The sequence below is a fragment of the Dermacentor andersoni genome, chromosome 2 (genome assembly GCF_023375885.2).
Source record: "Dermacentor andersoni chromosome 2, qqDerAnde1_hic_scaffold, whole genome shotgun sequence".
In the NCBI taxonomy this organism is placed as follows: domain Eukaryota; kingdom Metazoa; phylum Arthropoda; class Arachnida; order Ixodida; family Ixodidae; genus Dermacentor; species Dermacentor andersoni.
In genome coordinates, this window is record NC_092815.1 from 198637554 (window position 1) to 198653856 (window position 16303).

The following is a 16303-nucleotide window of genomic DNA, read 5'->3' on the forward strand; positions in this document are numbered from 1 at the left end:
CATAAAAAAATAAACCAGAAAACTCGAGTAAACCTGATTTTGCATAATGAACTCATCGAGGCAACTGGCGTAGGTTTGAACATTTGCTTTGCTTTTCAGACAACGCATGGCGATTGAAATCTACACCTAGAAGAAGACAGTTAATATGGCAATACTTCAGTGAGCTGGTGGCTGAGCAGCTTTAAGAGGGTGCCAACTCAGGAGTAGGATAGCGCTCAGAAGAGCAATGCAAACAATTTAGCACTACGGCTTATAATATGATTTTCTTGGTTTTCTGTGACTCCGTAAAACATCTACGATTACCTTATAGACACTTGCGAAACTTTAGCCATAGTCTATGGTTCCACGGTCTGTTGCTTTGGTGTTTGCTGGTAGCTGCTAAGAAAACAAAGCTCAGACGAGTGTGCTGCTTTAATGCTGCATTTATTGGTGGTGCGGCGTGCAAAGCACCTGTATGCTACGAAGATCTTGACTTGTTAGTAAAATTGCTGGGTAGTCTTTCTACCATGGTATATGTATTGGCATGGCTAGCGTTAAGGCATGAATGGTACAGCACGGTACAGTCACGGTACAGCATGAAACAAACACAAAAATGAACAGACAGAAGTGACGAGACACGGCACTAATATACAAGGATTTGTTCACATTTACTACAGAGATCCCCACAAGCCAACTATCACGCCGATGCCTAAAAAATCATAATTCTAATAAAGATATCGACACAGTGATAACACACTAATCTCGTCAATGTGATATCTTTTTGGTATTGTGAATCCTTACATTAGGAGGTCCCGCTGTCTGCTCTGAATGGTGCATTCTTTTACCAAAGGGAGAAATTACCAAAGTTACACACGTGTCGCAATGTGCTGACAATCTGACTACGTGCACACACTTAATTGTGTAGTTTTTTTAATAGATCAGGATGACAATTACAAGTCCTTATGACAGTTTGCTACAAGTAAGGTGCATGAGCTATACAATATCTGCAAACTTTCATCTGCACATGCCCTGTAACCCAAGTAGCCGGCTACCCTTTACAGGCACATGCCCAGCGACATAAGTCGGCGGGCAACATGAACTGGCACATGCCCTGTAACCCAAGTCGCCGGCTAACCTCTACTGGCACATGCCCAGTGAGGTAAATTGGCGGGTAACATCAACTGCCACATGCCCTGTCACAAAAGTCGGTGGGGAACCTCTACTGCCACATGCTTAGTGACATAAGTCGGCCGGGAACATCAACTGACACATGCCCTGTCACCCAAGTCGCCGGCTAACCTCTACTAGCGCATGCCCAGTGACACAAGTCGGCGGCTAACATCTACTGGCACGTGCCCTGTAACCCTAGTCGCCGGCTAACCTCTACTAGCACATGCCCAGTGACATAAGTCGGCGGGTAACATCAACTGACACATGCCCTGTCACCCAAGTCGCCGGCTAACCTCTACTAGCGCATGCCCAGTGACATAAGTCGGCGGCTAACATCTACTGGCACGTGCCCTGTAACCCTAGTCGCCAGCTAACCTCTACTGGCACATGCCCAGTGACATATGTCGGCGGGTAACATCAACTGACACATGCCCTGTCAACGAAGTCGCCGGCTAACCTCTACTAGCGCATGCCCAGTGACATAAGTCGGCGGCTAACATCTACTGGCACGTGCCCTGTAACCCTAGTCGCCGGCTAACCTCTACTGCCACATGCCCAGTGACATAAGTCGGCGGGTAACATCAACTGACACATGCCCTGTCACCCAAGTCGCCGGCTAACCTCTACTAGCGCATGTCCAGTGACATAAGTCGGCGGCTAACATCAACTGACACATGCCCTGTCACCCAAGTCGCCGGCTAACCTCTAGTGGCACATGACCAGCAACATAAGTCGGCGGCTAACATCTACTGGCACATTCTCTGTAACCCTAGTCGGTGGCTAACCTCTACTGGCACATGCCGAGTGACATAAGTCGGCGGGGAACATCAACAGGCACATGACCTGTAACCCTAGTCGCCGGCTAACCTCTACTGGCACATGCCCAGGGACATAAGTCGGCGGGGAACATCAACTGACACATGCCCTGTGACCCAAGTCGGCGGCTAACCTCTACTGGCACATGCCCAGTGACATAATTCGGCGGCTAACATCGACTGACACACACCCAGTGACGTAAGTCGCCGGCTAAGCTCTACTGGCACATGCCCAGTAACATAATTCGGCAGCTAACATCAACTGGCAGAAGCTCTGTAAACCTAGTCGACGGCTAACCTCTACTCGCACATGCCCCATGACATATGTCGGCGGGGAACATCAACTGGCACATGCCCTGTAACCCAAGTTGCCGTTAAAGACTTTCTTCCATCAGCGGTACCCAGTTCCGCATCTACCGTGACCAATATCGGCGTGGAAGAAGTTTGTTGAAGAGTCGCACGTACATACACATTCCCGCGTACTCAGTGACCCAAGTTGGTCCAATGACTGGTTTATGAAATCGAGGGTTCGACGGAAGCCCGTCTGGTCGGGATGAAGCATTGAAGAAATAAAACGAAGGACACCGACCAACATAGAAGTGCTAAAAAATGAAAAAATCTAAAAGACGCTTCGGCTTCGCTACGGAAGCCTTGTTCACAATGGGATGACGGCAGGTTCATAGAAGCTTATGTATGCTTTAGAACGTGACGTAAGCAGCGCGTGTATGACGGGGGGAGGGTTCCCTCATTTCGATTAAGCGTGTGACGTGTTTTTTGTATCTCCAGTGATTCCAGATACAGACGCGATTTTCCGTAGCGAAGCCGAAACGTCTTTTAGATTTTTCATTTTTTAGCACTTCTATGTTGGTCGGTGTACTTCGTTTTATTTCTTCAATGACTGGTTTAGAATCATGTTGCTTCAGTAGAGGTACCCGATGCGCTACCCATTCTACCACGGGCAACACGCTGACCCATGTAGGCCGGAAGACGATTACATAGAAACAGACAGTTGGCCCCCTGAAGGTGCCTGAAACGCCCTAGGAATGTGAACGCATTAAAAGACTTCGTAATGTTTTTAGTAGTGAGCCAATTCAAACCCGCTTAACACGGGTTCATCAAACGCAGGAGCCCATAGAGTAAGCACTGCGCCCCAAGTGCCCGCGGGAAGCGAGCGAATAATTTTCATCATTAGCAAGCATTACTGCACTACCGGTGCAATCTAGGAGGCCATGGAGAAGAACGGGGGAATTGGGGCACCTGCCACTAAATGGCCAACCATGTCGGGAGACAACCGGCGAGAGAGGAGCCGGGCATTAGCACGCGGTGCATACATGACACGTTTCGGCGGTGCCTATATTGTTGGAATGCTGATTGCATTAGCGTCGACAGTGATTGTGAAATGAGTTATGCAGCAATTTCTTCTAACTTCGTCGCCGTAATATGCGATGCTCGTTTTCGTTTTCCGGTAGCGCCTTCCATAGTTTCTTTAATCTTATTACTCTTCTGATGCACTGCGTTACGATCGACACCACTCGGGAGTTGTTGACACTTAGACATTCAGAATTTGCTGCCTGCTCTCCCTTCACTACCCAGCTGCAAGAAAGCATCGCACCATGCAGCGTGCACGCCAGCGAGCATTGCCGGCTACACTGAGGATGTGAACAACCTTTAAAACTGAGTTGCAGCAATCGTAGCTGAAGGTAAAGCGATACAAGTCCAATATTAGGGCTATTCACTATGCGATGACGACAATTCTGCGAACTTTATTTTCTTGCATTATTCAAAAGGTAGAAGATGAAACGGGTCGGCAGAACGTAAGCTACACGTCTAGGGTGAGTTAGTAAATAACGATAAAGCTAATATTTTGAATTTTCAATCGACTCGTCCTTGTACAAAACACAATTTACTAAAGACGAAACATGCATCACTCATACATCGGCACATCACAAGAAATGGTATAATCTATAAGGAATCGCCTATTGACATTTGTCTCTGTCCCGCATGCTCAAGTCATAAACCCAGCTGAAACACGACAAAATCAAACTCTCTAGCACGAATTGATTGTTCGTATCCTTCGTATATATCCAGGGGTAGGATGTATGCGCACGCATTATAATACCTAATTGCTTTGTATTATCGAGCTTATCCGTATAAGTATAAGTATAAGGAGCTTTATCCCGAACTTACCGAAATCTGTCGCACTAACAAATTCCGTATGTCATAACGAACAAGTTATAAATATTCTTATGTGCGACTTCGTTTGCTTAGAATTTTTTTTAATAATCTCAGGACTGCATCATTCTAGCCAACTGACGTGGCTCGCTGCCCTATGACTCGCTCCGCGTTATTTTGCCGACAGGTGACATCACAGCGATGACAGCGACGTAGTGGACCATGCACTAGGTACGATGAGCTCGCGTGCGAAGTTCCACGTGGTGCCGCAGTGGGGCATCTCGTTCAACCAGAAGCACACATCACTCCACGCCTGCCGTTCGGCCTCGTCAGTGGCACCGGCGAAGCGTTCTTCGTACGCTTTGACCAGCATCCTGGTGAGCATCTCAAGGTAAATCAGGTTGGTCCACTGGTAGAACCGGGACAGGTCCTCGCTGCAACCATGCAAGCAAATGTAAAGAACGAAAAAAAGCCCTATGTTTTCAATAACAATTATACCATTTGCCGCTTGTACCTTAATCAAACCTAACGCAGAAATGGAAATGATGCGTCGAGGTCAGGGAAGGAATATTGTGCTGATTTGCCTATCTTTTTATGAGGTACTGGTTATTTAGGGGGCTGAACTTCCTCGCTACAGTAACGGAAAATATTACAACGTAATCACGCTGTTGCGGATTACATTGTAAACCTTTTTAGCTCAGAAGCTTTTCACTACCTGCTAGATTCCAGATTTTCCAGAACAATGCCGTTGTAGCGAGTGCCCAGAAATAAATGGCCCTCTACCCCTCCTTTTCCTGCGCTTCAGGCAGGAATCGGAACCAAAAACTGTATTTCAACAAAACAAAGGCGTCGCTTCTTACTCACTGCTGCGCCTTTCCTGTTACATTCATTGCAAGGTGCTCACGCACAGACTCAACGGGAAAATTTAGCGTAGTTGGAAATTGCACATCTGAGACGTTTCCAGTGCTTGCAGCAAAAGAGGAACCTCATGCATTTTCTTGCATATATGTTTCGTTTTTTTCCCGCGTAGCCCCGGAGTACGCACAAATTCAATCGGCACTTGTCCCCTGAATTTCATTAGCCGAAGGTTTTCTGTGCTCCGACTAATTTGGTTGAATCATATAGTAAATAGATACTGTTCTTGCCCGCTTCTGCTCACTCATAGTATTTTGCTTATTTTCCTGCGCATGCCAGTGAGGTCTTGCGATAATATCCACGAGATGTCGTTGGAAGGCCAAAGCACGCTACAACGCCTTGATCGGCTGCGCGGAAGACACATATGGCCGTAAAGCTTGTTGCCACATCGGAGTGCACTTCGCTTATGTAGCGCCTCGGTCGTGCTGACACCTTCAAATTCCTACAACCTTTTTCCATATATTCATGTAGAGAAGAAGAAAATTTCAGCAACAGTTAATATATTTCGCATGACGAGGGCTTCGGAAGCTGTCGGTACCAGACTCATCCTATCCGACTGTGCTTGTTTCCCGTGTCAGATCATTACAAATACAAAACACACTCTAAGCGTGCATGCCATTTCATATCTCGCAGGAACATCTCTCTCGGATATTTTTATTGCGATTAGTTATTCTTATTGATATTTCACGCACATTGCCGGGTCTTGTCTGGCTGGCTTTGTATCTCTGTCTCTAACCGGTTACCCACCAATTTCAGTACCCCATAATTGCTGAGTAGTTCATAATCTAACGGCCAGAGCATCGGGCTAACGCGCTGATGGTACCTTGCTTCAGCGTTCAATGAAACTTTTTCACGCCAACTTGCGTCACTGGGCAAGCGTCAGTGGGTACGCGCCTCTCTTCAATGAAACTACTTACCACAAACTTCCGCTCCTGCTATGTCCAACACTGTATGTGCCGCACTTTAATGAAACTCCTTGACGTCGACTTTGGTAAATGGGTATGTGCCGCTCTTCAACTAAACTTTTTTACGCCCAACTTGGGTAGCTGGGTTTGTTCCGTGGGGTACGGTCCGCACTAGAATGAAAGTATTTCCTGTTAACTTGATTCACTCGGTAGTTGCGAACTGGATATGTGCTGCCCTTCAGTGAACCTCTTTGACGCCAACTGGGGTCGCGCGATTTGCTCCGCTAGGTATGTGCCGTTCTTCAATGACAAAGAAAATCCGTTATAATTTTTCTGGTGTCACCCGCAATCTTACCCACGTCATCCTGTCTGAATATATATTAACGCATGGCATCGCGGCCAGATGGCACAGTGGTATTAATGGAAAGGGTGAGGGAGGAACGCGGTTCATACAGGACGCGGTTCGGCGGTGCCGTTATGTTTACCGTTTGCCGCTAGGTCTACCGTTAGGTTTACCGTTAGTACCGCTTGCCGCTACGTTGCTTCAATGGTAATCGCATTAACGTCGGCATTCACTTGATATGGATTATGCCGGTAGTTCTAATACACACAAGGGATATATTATAACGGGGGTGACATTTATTTCTTCAATGCTCAATCATGGCAAATACTTTGTGTGCAACCGACATAAGATAGTTCGCGTACTTAACGAGACAACACCTTTTTGTTGAAACCAACAATCTAAAATTGATACTGACGCGTGTATTCTATGCAGACGACGTCGACGATGGGAGCACTATCGGACTCCGCCTAGTGGGTCAGAGTGAGATTGGGTGATGACGAAGAAGACGTGTCTCTGCTCTGTTGGTTTTTGAACAGATTGTCCTGTTGTTCGTGAAGAACGTCTCTCTGTGTTCTGTCCACGTTGTACAGCGACACTGGTGGAGGTGCAGGGTACTGACCGCGTCTCATGCGCCAGAGTCCTTCTGGGAGTCGTTCATCTAGCCCGGACGCACTGTCACCAGTTACGACGCCCGTGCATCGCTTTAGGCGTCGACTGCTAGGCCTTGCCCCGGAGTTCTCCACTCTTCAACCACCTCTCTCCGGGAGCTGCACACACCTCGCAATGGCGGAAACCAGTCCACCACAAGCACCCCAAAGCAGTCGGTTTCCCAGTCCACAACAGGTAACCGTTCTGCATCCGCTGGTTCCCGATCGCTATCGCGGTGCATTCTTCGAAGACATTGAAGACTGGCTGGACAAGTATGAACGCGTCGCACAGATTAATCAGTGGATTGAGCAGCAAAAGCTCTCCCACGTCTATTTCGCCCTTGACGACATTGGCCGTACTTGGTTCGAGAACCGTGAAGGTAGCCTCACGAGCCAGCATGACTTTCGGCAGAAGATCACGGATACTTTTGCGAGTGCCGACCGACGCGGCCGCGCACAGCAAATGATAGAGCTACGCGTGAAAAACCAAATGAGTCGGTCACAATCTTCGCCGAGGACATGGCCCGTCTCTTTCGTAGAGCCGACCCGAACATGACCGAAGATAGGAAGTTGCGCTACCTCATGCGAGGTGTAAAAGGGCAGTTGTTCGCGGGGCTTGTGCGCAATCCGCCAGTCACTGTCGCTGAGTTTATCAAAGAGGCTACGGCTACTGAGCGGGCCCTTCATCAAAGATGCAGGCAATACGATCGACTGTCCACCAGCACTACAATCAATGCCGCCGCAGTGACTGCCGAATATCGGAACTCTTTGCGTGAGTTGGTCAGAGAGCTCATCAGAGAGGAAATTCAAGAGATTCTGACACCGACGCTAGGTAGACCCGTCGCGTCAATCGCCGAAGTGGTGCGTGACGAAATCCGGCTGGCGTTTTCGGTAACCGATCTTCAAGACCACCAGCGACCCCTGAGTTGCGCCGCCGCTGTCTGATGTACACTGCCGGTTGCAATAACATCGCCTTACCACCAGCATCCGACAGCCGCTCCTTGGTCGACGCCGCCAAAGGAGGCTTCGAAGCGCGCAGCCGTTATGCCGCTTCAGTCATATCGCCAGCCGTCGTTCGCCGCGTCTTGGTCACCGCCGCAAAACGACGCTACGGGACGGCCGCGACTTCGGAGAACCAACGTATGGAGCACTGTCGATAGGCGCCCAATCTGTTTTCACTGCGGAGGCCCCGGCCATATTTCGCGTCATTGCTGGCATCATGACATATCATTTCGACCTCTTCGTCCGTGGTCCTATGGTCGACGTGCAAATGACGACGCCTTGCTACGCCGTGACGACGCTGCTTTTCACGGACCCCCAATAGCGCACCCGAGTGACGAATCCGTGCCCAATGATCGGTCCGATTTCAGCCGTCGGTCGCGCTCTCCAACCCCTCCACGTCACATGGCTTCATCTATTGGACGTACTTTTGCGGAGCTCCGAGGACGAAGGTCGCCCAGCCCCCGTCGGAGAACCTGAAGGCGGTGGCCTCTGGGGGCAGGGTTGCAGGCCCGCCGCAAGACACTAAAAAGCCCCCAACATTCTCGCTGCAGAACGATGTGAAGCCGATAAACACTGAAGAAATTGTGAGCGCCGACATTGATGTTTTCGTGGATGGGCAGCCGGTGACAGCGTTAGTCGATACTGGTGCCGACTTCTCTATAATGAGTCAGGAACTCATCCTCCGCCTGAAGAAAGTAAAGACGCCATAGACGGGACCTCACATAAGGACGGCAGGCGGCCAATCACTGATGCCTACTGGAAGATGTACTGCTAGAGTTAACATCGGGGATTCTTCTTTCGTGACCGCTTTCATCGTCCTTCCTGTATGCTGTAATGATTTGATTATTCGAGTGGACTTCCTAAAAGAATATGGCGCCGTGATTAACATCCCGGACCGCATGGTGACATTTTATAAGAGCTCCGGTTTAGCCCATTGTTTATCGCCGCAACACAACTCTTTTCGTCTAACAGACGACGACGTCATCATCCCCCCTCGCTCGTGTGCTCTTGTTTCCGTAGCATGTGACATACCATTTCGTTGCGAAGGAGTTGCCGACCAAATAACCAGGTTGTTGTTTGCTCACGGTCTCTCGGTCGCACAAGGAATCGTGAAGGCGACCGACGGGCGCACAAACCTGTTGCTAACAAATTTTAGCAGGGAACGACGGCACCTTCCCAAGGGCATGGCTGTGGCTTATTTTGACGGCGTTGCCGATGTTCGTGGCTGCTGTTCACTACTCGAAGAAGCGCCTAGGCAAGAGCCACCTTCTGTACTTGAAGTTAGCACTGCTTTGTCGCAGCACGAACGAGAATGGCTTCTTACGCTATTGGCCAAATTCAACGACTGCTTTGCGTCGACGTCCAGCGTCGGTCGGACGCCCCTAACAAAGCACCGAATAATTACAGAGGATACGGCAAGACCAATTCACGAAAATCCATATCGTGTGGCTCCTAGAAAACGTGAAGCCATACAACAAGTGTCAAAAATGCTTGAAGATGACGTGATCCAACCATCAACGAGTCCCTGGGCATCTCCCGTCGAGAAAAAAGACGGTAGCTTGCGTTTCTGTGTGGACTACCGAAATCTAAATAAGGTGACGAAGAAAGACGTATACCCGCTTCCCCGTATAGATTATTCACTCGACAGGCTTCGACAGGCACGTTACTTCTCTTCAATGGGCTTAAAAAGCGGATATTAGAAAATCGAAGTAGACCGGAGAGACCGTGAAAAAACTGCTTTCGTGACGCCAGATGGCCTATACGAAGTTAAAGTCTTGCCTTTCGGCTTGTGTTCTGCCCCTGCTACGTTCCAACGCCTCATGGATACTGTACTTTCGGGTCCGAAGGGGAAAGCCTGCTTAGTGTATCTCGACGACGTCATCGTGTTCTCCGCATCGTTTGAAGAACACCTCGAACGGCTTGAAGCGGTTTTGCAGTCCATACGGTCCGCCGGCCTCACCCTGAAGCCACAGAAGTGCCACTTCGGCTTCACAGAACTGCAGTTTCTCGGTCACGTCGTCAGCCACGCAGGTGTCAGGCCGGATCCTGAAAAAATTGCAGCCGTCACACAGTTTCCCGTACCATCCGATAAAAAGGCTGTCAGGCGCTTCCTCGGCCTCTGTGCCTATTACCTGCGGTTTATTGCAGACTTTGCGCCCATTGCGTCGCCGTTAACTCGTCTGACGAGAGACGACGTCGCTTTCGTATGGGGCGACGAAGAGGAAGTGCATTCAACGACTTGCGGCAACGTCTCCAGACACCTCCAGTGCTTGCTCATTTTGATGAGACCGCTCCTACATTGCTCCACACTGATGCCAGCAATGTTGGCTTGGGAGCTGTTCTTGTACAGCGGCAGGAGGACACAGAACGAGTGCTTGCCTATGCAAGCAGAACACTCTCACGTACAGAGGCTAATTACTCAACAACTGAGAAAGAATGCCTCGCCGTGATATGGGCGGTTATGAAATTTCGCCCATATTTGTATGGCCGCCACTTCACAGTTATCAACGATCACCATTCACTATGCTGGTTGAAAAACCTTAAAGATCCTTCTGGATGGCTGGCACGTTGGAACCTAAGGCTGCAAGAGTTTGACATGACTGTCACGTACAAGTCGGGGAAACGACATACGGACGCTGACTGCTTCTCTCGATCGCGGATAGAGTCACCTGCTCCGCCCGAAGAAGACTCGGCATTTCTTTGTGTTATGGACACATCCGCCATCGCGCAACAACAGGACGACCCTGAGTTGCTTGAACTAATCAATTACTGGGAGGGAAGATCTGCGAAACCACCTAGAGTTTTCGCAAGAGGATTGTTATCGTTTTGTTTACGGGCCAAGGTCCTTTACAAAAAACTTTCCTTCGACCAGGTCCCCCTATATGCTTGTCATTCCTGCAGCTCTTCGTACGGGAGTACTTCAAACTTGCCACAACGAGGAGACTTCTGGTCACTTAGGATACACACGAACATTAGCCAGAGTGCAGCAAAGGTACTACTGGCCGAGACTTACAACCGCCGTGAAACATTACGTTCACACTTGTCTCGACAGCCAGAGTCGCAAGTCGCCTCCGAAGAAACCAGCCGGCCTTCTATGACCCGTCGAGGTCCCTCGAAGACCATTTGATCAAATCGGAATGAATATTTTGGGCCCACTTCCTACTTCTACTGCAGGGAATCGCTTTGTTATCGTCGCAACCGACAATTTTACACGTTTGGCTGAAACAAAGGCAATCCAGGGTAGTGCAACAGCCGAGGTAGCGCACTTTTTCATTGAGCATGTGGTGTTGCGACACGGCGCGCCAGCCGTCGTAATAACAGACCGAGGAACCGCATTTACGGCTGCACTTTTATATCACGTCTTGCTACTAAGTGGAACGGCCCATTGAAAGTCCACCGCCTACCATCCGCAAACCAATGGGTTAACAGAGCGCCTAAACAAAACCATTGAAGACATGCTCTCCGTGTACGTGGATGTTGAACACAAAAATTGGGACGACATCCTACCTTACATCACCTTTGCATATAACACGGTGAAACAAGAGACGACGCGCATGACTCATTTCACCCTTGTTCACGCACGGGATGTACGAACGATGTTGGATGCAATTCTGCCGCACGACTTTGACGACACTGATACTGACGCCGATGTGTTTACGCAACGCGCAGAAGAAGCTCGGCAGCTCGCGCGCTTGCGGATCTGCCAGCAGAAAGACTACGACGCAGGCCGCTACGATCTTTACCGTAGAATAGTTACCTATGAAGTCGGCGACAAAGTGTGGGTTTGAACACCCATACGGAAACGAGGCCTCTCCGAGAAACTGTTAAGGCGATACTTCGGACCATATCGGGTATTGCGGCGACTCAGTGATGTCACCTAGGAAGTCGTTTCCGATAATCCCAACTGTACGCGGTGCCGCACACACCGTCCTGAACTTGTGCGCGTTGTCCGCATGAAGCCGTATGTGAGGGAATCACTATGCTAGCGGCCTTTACTCCCGCAAGTGACATTTTTTGTCTAGCATCGGGACGATGCTCTCGTAGGAAGGGACAAATTACGCGTGTATTCTATGCAGACGACGACGACGATGAAAGCACTAACGGACTCCGCCTAGTGAGTCAGACTGAGATTGGGTGATGACGAAGAAGACGTGTCTCTGCTCTGATTGTTTTTGAAGAGATTGTCCTGTTGTTCGTGAAGAACGTCTCCCTGTGTTCTGTCCGCGTTGTACCGCGACAATACCAAGGCTCTTCCACAACACCCATTAACGACTCTTCAAGTTTTGTTAAATGAACAAAGAATATTCCCATATAATTATGCGCATTCATAAACAGCGACTAAGAACAAAATTAATTTATTTAAATTGAAGTAACGGCGAACGCCATATGCTGCAACTGCTTTGCCGCCACTCCGCTGATTACAGAGGTGGCGACAGAGCGCGTGCAGTTCCCTCGTGGGAACGAGACGCGTCTAGTTTAGGTCCTGCGAAGAGCAACGCACCAGCTGAGACTTGTGCAAGCAAAAGCTCACTGATTTATTTTCAAACCAATTGGCCACCGGTTTGCCGCGCAGAGAGACTTTACATGCCCAGTTAAGACTCGCAGTAAGTGCTATGTGACATATATTCAGGACGTCCTTGCGCCTTGTCACAAGATTGCCGAGAAGATGCCGGAAGCGCAAAAGGTCACCCATATACTCAGAGGAATTCCGCACGACTCATTTACTTTCCTTGACTTCAAGAATTTTTCTACATCGCAAGACATCATTGCTGAAGGCCGTCGCTTCGAAGAATCCAAACGCCGTCGCATTGCCTGCCATTTCTCTCGCCTTCTAACACGGCTGCAACATCTACATGCGACAACCTCCGCTTTGGACCCGTGCCGGCTACACCTGGCAGTATTGTGCGCATCGTCCGTTGGGAAATTGAAGCTGCCCCTTCAGTTTCTTCCAATGGTCGCGCCCCAGACGGTTCCTACGGAACAAAATCGCTCATCCAGCCCGTTCTACGGCAATTAGCCAATGTCGGACTCCAGTAACTTTGCCCACTTAACGTACCCGACTACCGCTCACCCGGCGCTCCCGATCTACCACGAAGTTTGTGCGCCCATTTTTGTTATCGAAACCCGGAAGAATGGCGCACTCCTGATGGCGCCTACCTACTTCTGTTGTGGACACGTTGGTCATATTTTTCGCCATTGTCGGAGCTCCTAATACTCGCAGCCTTCGCCGAGCTTTTGAAATACCCGGCGCCCGCCTGCCTCACCCACACATATCGAAAAGGGCATCGCTCAAACATCTTTGCTCGCACAGCCCAACCGCTCCCCTATGCCACGCCCACGTGTTCCGCGCTCCCCTTTGCCTCGTCGCTATCCATCTGCTTGTTACTCTCGTCACTCCTCGGAAAACTAACGGGCGCAGCTTCGACAGGTGAGCCTGCTATGACGACCCGAGCCGAAATGCCCCTGCTTTTAGTACCTGGTAATCACAACCTCATCAACATGGACGTGGACGTTACACCTGTAATAGCACTGATTAACACTGGAGCACACATGTCGCTTATGAACTCGAACCTCCGTACACGCCTAAAGATAGTCCTAAATCATTCCCCGCTCCATGCCGTCCGCGTCGCAGGCGGTGGAACTCCAGCTGTCACAGGGATGTATGTCGCCCGTTTCACTGTAGCCGGACACCATACTTTTTTTCTTTTGCGTCTTGGAGCAATGCCCACACGAAATAATCTTAGTAGTCCTTGATTTTCTATCGAGAGATTCGGTCGTTATTGACTGCTCTGCCGGTGTTGTCCAACTCACCCAACCGCATGCCGTTGACCCTCCTGATCCTACACTGAGACGCCTATGTTCCACCAATTAGGTCCACCTACTTCACCGAGCCGTGGCCTATATTGCTGTTTCACCCAATCCAGCTGTTGTCGAGAGTGATTACATAGTATCGCCGAACGCTGCCGTCCTTCTGTAAACGAACGTCCCATTCCCACACACGGTCATCCGTATGACAGGCAATGCCACCTGTCTTCCTGTGGTGAATTTTGCCTTCTGCCCTCAAGTGCTACCTCGGGGCATATGTCTCATAACCTTGGCCCCGGCTTTCGAGTACAATATTTTTACCCTCACTAGTGATATTCCGTCGCCTACCTCTGTTGGTACGCGCTCAACAACCTGTGCATTAAAACCTTTCACGACAGTGATCGCTCCTGACCTTCCGGCCTACCATACGGACGCACATTGGTGCCTTCTCGCCTCGTACCCGGACATTTTCGATTCCGATTACCGGCCATTGGGTCAAGCGCCATTGTGAAACATCGCATTCACACCGGCGACGCCAGCCCGAATCATTGGCGGACCTACGACGTCTACCCTACTCATCGCCAAGTCATGCAGATGGAAGTGTGCAAGATGCTCACACGAGGTATAATTGAGTTTTCTTGTAGCCCTTGGCTTTTCTGCGGTCATGCTCGCCAGAAAGAAGGATGACAGCTGGCGCTTCTGTGTCGACTATCGCCATCTCATCAGAGTAACAAAAAAATTACGGGTTTCCGCTGCCGTGGATAGACGATGCCCTCGGTTGTTTATAAGGGGGAAAATATTTTCCTTCGATAGACCTTCGCTCCGGGTACAGGAAGATTGCAGTTGACGACATGGTCCATGAAATGGCCACTTTTATGACACCTGATGACATGTGTCATGTTAAACTCATGCCGTTCGGGTTTTGTAATGCCCGGCTACATTATAACTTATGACGGACGCTCTACTTCACAGTTTTAAGTCGTCCGCCTGCCTGTGCTACCTTGATTACGTTATGCTGTATTCACCAACTTTTGCCAGGCACCTCGACCGCCTTTCGACATTTCTGTTTTCTGTTTCTGTTTCTTGTTGAAAACTGGGCTTGAGCTCAATTCATCAAAATTTCAATTTGGAAGCTGAAAACTTACTGTGTTCAGACACCTCGTCGATTCTTCCGGCGCCCTTCCCGATCCCGAGAAAGTTCGCGCCGTTAAGACTTTACCCGTGCTGACCTCTGCAAACGACGTTAAATTATGGGGTTTTACGTGCCGAAACCACGATCTGATTATGAGGCACGCCGTAGTGGGGGACTCCGGAAATTCGGACCATCTAGGGTTCCTTAAGGTGCTACTAAATCTAAGTACACGGGCCTTTTCCCACTTCGCCCTCATCGAAATGCGTCCGCCGTGGCCGAGATTCGATGCCGCGATCTTGTGCTTAGCGGCCCAACACTATAGCCACTAAAGGCCGATCCACACGACGGACCAAATTGCTCTTTTGGACCGCGGTCCGCACATCACGTGATAGGACGTCACCAGTTCGTGCGGACCGCCGTAGGCCCGCGCGAGACCGCGGCCCACGCGGTCCAACAAATCGCCGAGGCTGTTCCTGCTTCACTTTTGGCGGCGGACTGCATGCAAACCGCAGTGATGTTGGCGTAGCCAACGAATGTTTTCCGGCAACAGAGTGTCTTCATTGAAATCCAATCTAGGTTTCGGCTCAGCAAAAGCCAGTCGTTTCGCGTCCGCCGTTCCCCCTACACGTGCGTGCAGCAGATATATTTGTTAAACACCATGTCCTCTCGGAGTGACGAGGTGGTCTTTTATTTCGCATCCCTCGTTGAGCAGTTCCCGGCTTTGTGGGACTCGAGCCGGAATGATTACAATGATAACGCGAAAAAGTGTTAGTGTGGCTGGTTGGTCTGCTCTGCCGTCTGCTATGGCGGTCCGCCGTGTGAATGTGCCCTGCGCCGGACCGGACCGCCGCGGGCCGTGACGTCGCATCACGTGACTGATCGGCCCGCAGACTTGGTCCGTCGTGTGGATTGGCCTTAAGCAACCACGGCGAGTGTGCCAACGACGTTCGAAACTTTGCGGGCCTCTGCTCATGCGTCCGCCGGTTCCTACAGAATTTCGCTAACGTTACACGTCCCTCACAGAACTTTTCAAGAAAGACGCGGCTTTTGTTTTGGATCCGGCACTTGCTACTGCGTTCGCTGAGCCACGAGATATATATAGCCTAAATAATCATCGGCGCATGACTGACGGGAGTGGGCAATAGCATGTCAGTGTAATAATAAATATGCAGCAAAAGATGAGCATGTGAACATGAACGAAAAATCCACATCACACTATGTTAAACAGGCAACCAAAACTAAAACCAAGGACCAACGTACAGCTACATACAAAATTTTGTAAATTTCGGCTGAAGGACGGAAAATTGAATATGACACCAAAGTTTAGCGTTAAGCTGAAATTCCTCCGAGGGTAGCTGAGAATTCCGGGGGCGGCGCCTGTTGGCTCTACCTAGCACGCAAGGCACCTCCTGCTACGC

The 16303-nt window shown here is 49.8% G+C and overlaps 1 protein-coding gene across 1 annotated transcript in view; it reads right to left on the bottom strand.

Annotated features, from left to right (window-relative positions):
* Positions 1-3621: 3621 nt before the first annotated feature.
* Positions 3622-16303, bottom strand: part of LOC129387180 (serine/threonine-protein kinase haspin-like) — a 56943-nt gene continuing 44261 nt past the window's right edge. The window contains exon 6 of the mRNA XM_055075920.1: positions 3622-4570. Within this exon, the coding sequence (XP_054931895.1) occupies positions 4330-4570 (241 nt within the window). The 3' untranslated portion in view covers positions 3622-4329. The remainder of the gene's footprint in view (positions 4571-16303) is intronic.